Here is a 10,225-nt window from a genome sequence, read left to right on the forward strand (position 1 = left end):
TAAATTGAATATTTAATATTAATTGAAATTTTTAGAATAGGCTAGTAGGCTAACACTGATTAGCAGTTAGCACAATTAATCAATACGAGATATTTCATCACTTTTCTTCTCCAGATCCAAATGTTACAAAATTCTTATATTGCCTTTAAAATGGTTGACAACGGCACAAATAAAAATAGCTACAATGTATTGCAATTACTACGTGACACGAAACTTAATTGATCCCCGATCCCCAGTCCGTCATACGGTCATACCCCGATAGAGTAGGATGCTGTGTTGCATTTTTTCAAAAGCATCTTCTCAACGACTCTTTCTTTTTTTTTTTTTCTTCTTTTTATCGGGATTATTTTCCTCGCAGTCCCACTAATAACGAAGACAACAGGTTAACACTTCGTTTCGTTGTCTCCATAACATGGGTTGCTGATCCCGACAATTGTAACGATCCTCCTTCGATTTTGGAACGAAATACTTCCCCCCCCCCTCTAGTGGGGGATTTGATCACTGCTTACAGCTTTGCGACTAACTGTTGTTGTATGTCGAAGTCAATGTTGTGGTAGTTTACTAGTTTGTGGAGTTTGCTGGATTGACTAATGCATCTTGCAGTTTAAAATGTCATCGTCTAAAGAAAATAAGAAGAGACGTGGTTCATACTGTTTCATTTGTGGATTTATTGACGGTGATAGATTTGGGTTTTTTGCAGTTAACAAAAAGAGGCTTTCGGAGTGGGAAAAATTGATTCCCAAACCTGGATTGAAGATTGGCTCTCCTATCTGTGGTCGGCATTTCGATATCGATGACATTATCAAAGGAAGAGAAATAGGAGGAATTTTTTTCTCATTCAAGAAATGGAGTCTCAAAGACCTTGCAGTACCCAAACATTTACTCTGTAATATTTGCTGTAATTGTTTATCTCAAAATTTTGCAATGCTGCAGAAAATAACTTTACTACATTCATACAGGCAAACTTGGTGATCATCCTGCCAAATCCCTTAATTCTTCCCAAGTTAAAAAAGGTATTTTGCGAAACAATTCAAAATGTAAAACAACAGATTCCAGTTTTCACCAGATGGATAAAGATCCATACATCAATATGGACTTTCCCATAAACCAAGGTGATATTACCTAAATCTGTTTTCATTTTTAACCCTGCTGAAATTTTCTTTTTTTCTTTTTATATAGTGATCCCAGGCAAGGAGAGTGTTACAGTCAATCAACCAGACTCTGCCAGTTTATCTCCGACTGAATTCGTAGCAACTAATGTCTGTTGTCGTCCGATGGATGAGCCCGATGAAGAGCAAACAATCAATGTTGCCGAGCATCCGTCCGTTTCTGGCGATTCTATGACATATGCAAACGAGCCCTCTGTTCCGAATGGTAAGCAACTTCCTCAATGATTGTTTCTTATAACTATAATTATAATTTCCTTTTTAGTGCCAAGCACCAGTTTTGACTTTGGTTCGCTATCACGCGTTATTAAGCTTCCTAGTAACTGGCGTTGGGATATTGTCGACCAAAGCTGCTACACAACGATTCTATCTGGAAAAGAGTTTGTTCACAAGATCGTTTTCATAACAGACATGTTGCTGACCTTCTTCATTAACGGAAGAGAAGTTATTTTCCCATTTCTGAAGCACGACAGAATATGGAAACTTATAGACTTGCAACGAGCTCTTTATGAGTTCGACACACTACATCCTTGCCCTGGTATGCTGGATCGCTCCTTGTGCTCATCATCATGTCGCAACGTTAAGAATTCACACGGAACTGAATTGCGCTCCTTAATATGTAAATCAGTTTGCAACAAAGACGAAAAACAATGTCACAACTGCCGCGTGCATGAAGGGAAACTCCACTATCTCAAGACGGCTCAATCTCGAAGGGTTGCTTCTCTTACCAAAAGACTGAAAACGAATCAGAAGAAAGTTCAGCGCTTCATTCTGCACGGAAAGGTACAATTAGTCATTTTTGTTTCATTTCTTCAAATTTAACATAATTTAAAATATTTTCAATAGATTGGTGCACTAACTGTGAACAACTTACGACGCAGTATCCATACCATGTCCGCCAATCCAATATCGAAAAAGATGAAACGCTTACCGATTACCTTGATGCGTAAGTCGAAAACAAATATGTGAATAAATTATTGTGATATAGCTTCTGAAAGCCAAAAATCGTAAAGTTAAAAAGTTAAAATCTAACGTTGTGTCAGTTGAAAACCAAGGTGTGAATAATAAAATATGTGCTAGTTGAATTCTGAGAGTCTATTTTATTTTCATTAGTTTAAAGTAAATTTAGTTTTAGTCCTATAAATTATGTTCAAACCGGTTATAGTAAATATCCAAGCCTCTAAATATGTCGTAGCAAAGAATTATTAAATAATCATAAATATAATCATTTTGAATTTTTCATATTTGTTCGTTATTCTGTAACACCCACCAAAAAAGCCCCTCATTCTCCTGCCGCAGTTTCCGTGCAGTACACGGCTTGTGCTGCTCAATCAATATTGCTACAGCAAGCTCATCCTCACTTCAAACTCATGACGTATGTTCATTGTAAATATTTTAATCAATCGATCGATTTTTATCTTTGTTATTTAGGTGTAGTGCCACGGCAGTAAACAGCTGTTGCCATGGGAACAAAAATTTATGACGCACCGAAAGGACATGCTTTAGTACTGGCCGGAGAACCTTCACATAGACTGCTTAGGATTTTAGAGGCAAATTTTTCCCGTTTTAAATCGTTCAAGTGAACTTTGTAGGTAAGGAATAATTTTAGCTGGGGCAGAAAGCCACAGAATCCCTTAATGCAAATCCATTCTTTTAGCGTCTATAAATTGCGTTTATGGACAATTTTTTCAGTATTCAGCCTCCCTTTTAGCTGTCAAGACAAATCAAATCAGAATTCGAGCGAAATTTAAATTTTTATATTCGATTTTGCGTATCGTATCTTTGCTGTTTTCCATGCAAAGCTGACGTTATGCTGCGGCTGTGCAGCCAGCGGGATAGAGCAAAAATCTTTAAGTCCTAATAGTTTATGGTGAACTTTAGTTTTTAAAATAATTTTAACCCAAATTATTCCATGTCAGATTTATGTAATACGGTATCTATGATCACTGTGCTTTACGTTCATTGGCGACTTGTCTCAATAGCGGAATAGCCGACGAAAATAATTTCAGATAGTCGGTAATCTGTGATAAATTCAAACCTTTGATAATTACATTTTTACCGCATTTTTAGTTTACATTTATCAATAGTAATTTACTCATTGCTAAAAACTAAGTGATATATGATCAACGATATAACCCCTGCTATAATCTGGATAATAATAAAAATAAAGTGTGAAAAAGAGGATCATTCAAAGATTGGCCACTGGCGGCGCGCAAAACGAAAAAAATATTGATTTACTAACTAGATGCTGCTGGGTAAGTAATACCTCCAACAGATCTCCACTCTCCTACTAGTTTTCGACTGAAACTAAGGGGTAAGGGAATTCAGGGCAGGCAATTCACGCGCAAGCAACTCCAGTATTCCACGCGCGACTGGCGCGAGTCGTCTTGGCTGTTCAACCAAGGCACAACCTTTCCAGCATTCTGATTGGCTGTTTAGGAGTGATTCTAATCGCCGCCACTACTGGAAATAATCAACAATTCGACGTGTCGTCTGCATTGTTTCTGTCGTTCAAAATGGGTCCGAAAATACTCCCAAAAATACTCCCAAAAGATTCCCCTCTTGTTAATCATATCAATGACAATAGTAAAACTGACAGGTATTTAGAAAAAAAAAGAAGAAAGAGGGAAAAATCAAAGGGGAGGAATTTACAGAAAAGATTGAAAAGAGCTCAACAACCTGGTGGTGGGTTGGGAGCTTATGGTCTTTTGAACAGAAAAGATGGAATAGCATCAAAAAATAATTCTTTAATCGCAATATGAAAACTTGTTGGAACACCTAAACAGTTGTGTTAGTCTGTTTCCTATGTTCCAGAAGTAAATGTTATACATCCTGATGACTTTTAAGGGAAGATGAAGATCGAGTCAATCAAAGCTTTCAGTAAGTATGTAGCTAATAGGCATTCATCGGTTATTGTATTCTAACCTAATGATCATACTTGTGTAGGAATAGATGCTCTACAAGAAAGATGAAACAAAAATTACAAAGAAAACTTCTTTCTAATGCAACTTCTGGAATCTGAATGAAAAAAAAAAAAAAAAAAAACAGAAATTCTGAAAAGTTGGCATAACATGAGAAGAACATTGTAGATGCATGGGATGTAAAGAAGAAGATTTGATGGTTTCAGCTGTGTCACCATATTGTCACCAATGCCTAGCAGCAGCCTCAACTAGTATACATACGTTGTTCAACATTTTGTGCTTCATCAGTTGTGATTTCAACCATCAGAAAACCAGGCCTTTTCACAATCACCAGTGTTTGAAACCAGATGTCCCCTAACTCCACAGTTTCTAGATGCTGATAAGAGTGATTACTGAATCATTGAAAAATGTACACAATATATTTTATTGATTCATTTTCAGGTGTTCATATTCCATTGTTCTGCCTGGAGGAATGCTCCAACTGTTGGAGCAACAGGACTCTTAAAGTGCCAGGCTGGAAAGAATTCAATCGCCGTTGTCACTTGTGATGGTTTTGATGTTGGCATACATTTGTTTTATTAATAAGCTAACTGTAAATTTACGCAGGTTGCTTTGATCTCTCACAGATACTACCTTTCAATGTACACAATGTTTGTATAACCGAAGCAAGTGTTGAACTTTATCTTCAGTCGGCATTTTGGCCAGGTTGTCCAACGTCGTTATCGTATGTGTACTAGGTTAGACTTGCTTGACTATTGGATCCATCTTAAGCATCAGCTGCCGGGGTCTTCCGAACGCAAATATCAAAAAATTCTGGAAGAGTTATCAAGAACAAGAGGCAGAGTAAGTTGCACTTATTAACGGATGTATGTTAAACAAATAACATGTGTATATTTAAAAAAGTTCGATGTTATCAGCTGTATTAACTAAATCTAATAAGAAAGTTGTGTCACTATTGATAAATAGTAAAAGACAAACGATATTTATTTTATTAAAAATGTCTAGTATATTTTACAAAACAATTCTCGCTTCTCCTACTGTACAAAGTGCAGACAGACTTAGATGTTAGACATGTTTACATTTTACAATGAGAAAGAAAATCAATTTTAACAAAAATATTCTGTAGGAGAGCAATTAAACTGAGGTTCGCTTAGTACAACGAACGATCTTGACGAGCCAGAAAATATAGAGAAAACATGAAATTTAGTCTCAGCTGAATAAAAAAACTTTTAGGTCTTACCCCTTTCCTTCGGGTCCCCGTAAAAATAACCCTTGAGAGGTTTGATGACATCTTTATTCTTCACCTTTAAAACAGTATCGGTCTTAGGTGGACAAGACGAAAGCGACGCTGTAGGAGTAGGAGAAAGACTAGGGGTAGGCGAGAAGGGAGGAGATGGGCTAGATGTACGTAGCATTACGGGAAATACAACATTCATCTGTCCTCTTCCTTTTTCCATACCAATTTCTCCTTTTGTTCTCAAGGACACTGGAAAATCTTTTAAGTCCTCTTGTCACTCCTGCAGTATAAAGGTTAGAAAATGAAAATACAATAGGAAATGTCTAAAATTAGTAACTGAACAATTACCTCGACGCGTAACAACCGTCGATGAATATGGAACTAATGGAACTTCAAAAATTTATGATGCAGAAGAAATCCGCTGTAGTTTCAGTTTGGAATGTAAAATCAGTTATAATCTGCAAATAAAACAATATATATAAATAAAAACCCTATATCTATTATGCATGAAAATACTTTAAACTTACTTTTATTGGAAGAGCCATTCTCATTTAGTTCTTGCTGAGGTGCTTTAACAGAGTTATTTAGGCTATCACTATCATCTGTGTTTTCACTTCCATCAGGAATATTTCTTGTAATCTGAAACAAAAAATCAACAATTAAAATTAAATTTGCATTAAAACACTCAACTTACTTCACTCGATAAATCATCTAGTTCTTGTCGAGGTGCTTCAGCAGATTTAGTACTTCTCTCAAAAACTTTTCTCCGTACCCCTTGAACCTAGACACATAGCTTAAGGCAACACCAACATATGCATTGCAATAAGTTGCGGTATCTTTAGAACTGGGAAAATGTATAAATATTATAATTTCAGCATTCTTCTTTCAAAGTTTCGCAACGACGAAAAATGTCAAGTTTTAGGCGGTGTTTGTTCTGCCATGATTTGGGTTTGGGTTTCTCTTCTTTAGAAACACCAGCATTTGATTTTTTAGCACCCATTAACAAAAATCCTCTTGTCACTCCTGAAGCTGCCTGAAGTATAAAGGTTATTGGAAAATGTTTTTGTTATTTTAGAAACGCGCAAAATAAGTAACCAACGCTTAATAATTACCAGGACTCATAACAGTCGATGAATCTGGCTTCAGAAACTTGTGATGCAGTAGTAATAGACTGCAGTTTCACTTCGGAAAAGAACTTGTAGTCTACAACAAAACAAAACGAAAAAAAAAAAAAAAAAAAAACAACAAACAAATGATTTGTTTGTTAACAAAAAACAACAAAAAACAACAAACAAATCATTTGTTTGTTGTTTTTTAACAACAAAAAACAATGTTCATTTGTAACAAATGAACAATGAACAATGAAAAATTAATCCTTGCATATAAATACTTCAACCTACTTCAATGGGAAAACCATAATCTTGTTTTTGGTGGGGTGTTTTTACAGAGTTATTAAAACTAACATTTCTGTTTTTGCTTAGACCAGAAAAATGTGTTGTGATCTGAAACAAGAAATGATAATTAAAAATAAACCTATGAACAAAAACACTTAAAACTTAACTTTTCTTGCTAACCCATCATCGAGTTTTGTTGAGATGCTTTAGCAGAATTATTAAAACTCCCAAAAAATCTCTCTCCATACTCCTTGAACATTAACACAATGCTTAAAGCAACATCACCATATCCATTGCATTAAGTTAATTGCTGAAACTTTGTAATTGGGGAAATGTATGTAAACAATCATTTCTGCATCATAGATTTCTTTCAAAATTTCACAACGATGAAAACATCTTTCTAAAGGTAACTTAGGTCTTTAGTAAGGTGATTTCTGCTCTGTTTTGATTTTGAGTTTGGGATTGTCTTCTTTAATAACACCAACATTTGCTTGCGTTTTTAGCACCCTTTAACAAAATAAGTAACTTAACTATTCAGACAAATGAGAATTGGACAACTTACAATAAGGCCAAACTTTCTGTGTTTAATTTTTGATAAAATAAGTGTTAATTTTAATTAGAAAGAACAGAGCCTGGCAAAAAGCAATATTCAACTTTAAAAAAGATGCAGACTGCAGACGACACGTCGGACCGGTTTGTTGATGGTTGTCGGTAAAGTGCAGGGTGCAGGTTGGACGGTGGGTAAAGTGCGCGTGCACTCCGGGTTCCGCACTTTACCCACCGTCCAACCTGCACCCTGCACTTTACCGACACCCTTTGTTGATTTCCGATTTCTTCGGTGGTGGTGGCGATCTGGTGGCGATTAGAATCACTCTGGAAAAACCAATCAGAATGCTTGATCAAAATGCTTGTCACACACAACTCGAACAGCCGAAACGAAAATGGTATGATTTGTGCTCATATATTCATGAAAAATGTGTAGTAGAATAATCTAGCTAGCTCAGAACCAACCAGCCGCACCATTGCGTAGCTTAGGTTATTCCAATGTAAAGAGTTACCGCGAATTCTCCTGGTGTATATAAATTTATTAAATAAATTTTAAATGATTTCCTTTAATCAAGATATTTTGTCACGATAACCATATCTTGAAGAAGTGCTGGGGTTAGCGCTAGATAGCGTTCGTTACGATCCAAAATAACTCATAAACAAAAAAAATCAACCAAGGCCAAATTCCCTTAAATATTTAATTTCCTAAGCATATATTTTAGTGGACATTGGGTTTATGAATGCCCTCAGAATTTCATTCGAAGTAATGGACCCCTATGTGTAATCCGTTTCTATTCCATTTTGATTAACTTGATTTGTCTACGAGGTATACGAGCCCTACTTGATGCCAAATTTGCCAAGTTCAATTTCACGCGACTTTGTTTCTGATTGATATTCAGATGTATTGGCTTTCATTCATCCATTCAAACAAAGGTGTCTAGAGACTCTAGACCACCTTAGGCAACAAAGAAAAACCACGCCGGACACGGAAAGCTTCTTTTAATTTAAATTATCGCTTGGGTAACCATTAAATTTAACTCTCTAAGAAACTAAGAAATATTTGGGTAGTTTTACTAAAATAAAACTTAGCGATCAACGATCGACTGTTATGCCGGGAATTTTCACCGAAATCAATTCTAATTTTGTCCTGTTTCTACCCTCAAAGCGATTCTACTTCCCCTCGTTCCCCCACTGGTGATTTATTTGAAAAGAGAATAGGCCTAAGTGGTGATTTTTTTTTTACGTATTTCTTTTTTCATTAATGCCAAAATTCTTAACTGAAGTATCGTGTCGGAAAATCACAAGGAAACCACAAATATCTCGGTGAAAAAAAAAATACCTGATGAGATTTTAGATCTCTTCTAACACTATAATAGGCCGGAGGCCGGTGTATATGTGTAATCAGCCAAGTTATGTCTGAGCGTGGAAAAAATTTTTGGAGGTGTAATCTTCGAACGTTTTTAATTTTCAGTGACAAAAAAGGTAACCCACAGTCCCCACACCCCACGCGCACTTTATCGAACTTACAGACGCAGATTTGCAATCACGTGATCTCGCCAACCAATAGGATTCGGGATGATGAACCAAAATAGAATGCTGATAGTTGCATTGAGCACGATACTCCTTTGTTTAGAAGTGCAGTTATCAAAGGCTTATGCTGGCAGCAGTCATCCTGATTGAATTCCATTATGGTTAATGTCATCATGCTTGCAAATTTTGAGTTTGCAAATCTTCCAGGATAAGCTGTACATGAACGATTGGTAATAATTGAAAAACTAGGAAAATTTCAAGGGAAATTTAATAATAATAAATCTGATCGCCAGCAATATATCGCACCTAATTACGCATCGCATGAACTCGACCAACTAATGGTATTTCAACCGTATGAATGGCTTACTCCGAGTAATAAAATTAAGCTAAACAATTCATCGACCGTCATTATGATCTGAAAGCTCCCGAACTTCTACGCTACCGAGATAAAGATTGGGGGATGCAGATCAAACAAACAACGGTTATAGTCTGTTTAAGCTGTAAAGGGTTCATCTTTATTTTGGCTGCTGAAAATCTCCTCGACTGTTGTCGCCAATAAACACCGATTTCTATTTCCAGTTGTGCTGGCCAGAATCTATGGGTTGGCGTCGCTTGCGCACACCGCGGCACGTACTGAACGTCTCGTCGCTTCTGTCCCAAACGTCTAAACACAGCAGATCATCTTCATCTACCATCTAGGAGGAGATTTACAAAACAAAGAGCTGTCCGCTAGTCGTAGAAATATAATCTAAAGTGAGCTCCGCTTTAGGCTAGCCATGTGTACATTGTGCCATTTATGCTACAAAGTAATGTAGCATAGTGCAATAGCCTATCATTTGAAAGGGTTCATTGAATGGTAAATCTCCTCAGCACTAAATATATAATGCTATATGACGTATTGAACATAAACAATTCAGATGCAGCTAGCCTAGATCACTTTAGATACCGACGACAGAAGAAGTTGCGACTTGTAAATGCTAAAATCAAGTTTTGAATTGAGTTAAATGAAATATTTTTGATTTTAATCGAAAGGTTTTAACTTTTAAGTAAGGAAAATTTTAAACCTCCCAGAAAAAAAAAACCTCTTCATACCTCCTACATCTTATGGTGGTTGACCTGAATCAAATAATGAGTTGCTGTAAATATTTAAAAAAATAAATAAATAAATAAAAATAAAACTGTAATAATTAGAAAAAAAATTAAATTATTAAAAGTAATTCGGGTAATTCGGTTTCGGTAGACAAACGACAAGAGGTGTCACAAACGCAATACGTATAGCTTCACCCTTTTCCCACTTTTTCTGTTCCAGGGATATAGAGCCTACACGGGAAAAAAAGTAAAAAAAGGAGGACAAAGTTCCAAGATTTCCGTGGTGTAATACTGTGCTCTGTGCGTATTAAAGAATCGGGAAGGAAACCGGCGAGCCAGCTT

The 10,225-nt window shown here is 36.2% G+C and overlaps 1 protein-coding gene and 1 long non-coding RNA gene across 9 annotated transcripts; one reads left to right on the forward strand and one right to left on the reverse strand.

Annotated features, from left to right (window-relative positions):
* The first annotated feature begins 91 nt into the window (after positions 1-91).
* LOC124337556 lies at positions 92-2,251 on the forward strand. 2 transcript variants are annotated; one of them, XM_046791583.1, is made up of 5 exons: positions 92-898; positions 960-1,112; positions 1,180-1,374; positions 1,432-1,949; positions 2,013-2,251. In XM_046791583.1, the coding sequence occupies exons 1-5, from the start codon at positions 610-612 to the stop codon at positions 2,133-2,135; spliced, it is 1,278 nt and encodes a 425-aa protein (XP_046647539.1). In that variant the 5' UTR covers positions 92-609; the 3' UTR covers positions 2,136-2,251. The 2 variants fall into 2 exon arrangements, with proteins under 2 accessions (XP_046647539.1, XP_046647540.1); XM_046791584.1 differs by having other exon boundaries at positions 94-886.
* A 2,822-nt stretch (positions 2,252-5,073) lies between these two features.
* On the reverse strand, positions 5,074-7,417 carry LOC124337557. 7 transcript variants are annotated; one of them, XR_006917421.1, is made up of 8 exons: positions 7,281-7,417; positions 6,725-6,826; positions 6,437-6,527; positions 6,019-6,357; positions 5,852-5,963; positions 5,673-5,782; positions 5,328-5,604; positions 5,074-5,254 (listed from the first exon to the last, which is right to left on the reverse strand). It is a non-coding gene; the product is annotated as an uncharacterized LOC124337557 (long non-coding RNA). The 7 variants fall into 7 exon arrangements; XR_006917419.1 differs by having other exon boundaries at positions 6,725-7,225; XR_006917420.1 differs by having other exon boundaries at positions 6,899-7,417.
* Between the last annotated feature and the right edge of the window lie 2,808 nt (positions 7,418-10,225).

Source organism: Daphnia pulicaria, chromosome 4 (assembly GCF_021234035.1).
Source record: "Daphnia pulicaria isolate SC F1-1A chromosome 4, SC_F0-13Bv2, whole genome shotgun sequence".
Lineage (NCBI taxonomy): Eukaryota > Metazoa > Arthropoda > Branchiopoda > Diplostraca > Daphniidae > Daphnia > Daphnia pulicaria.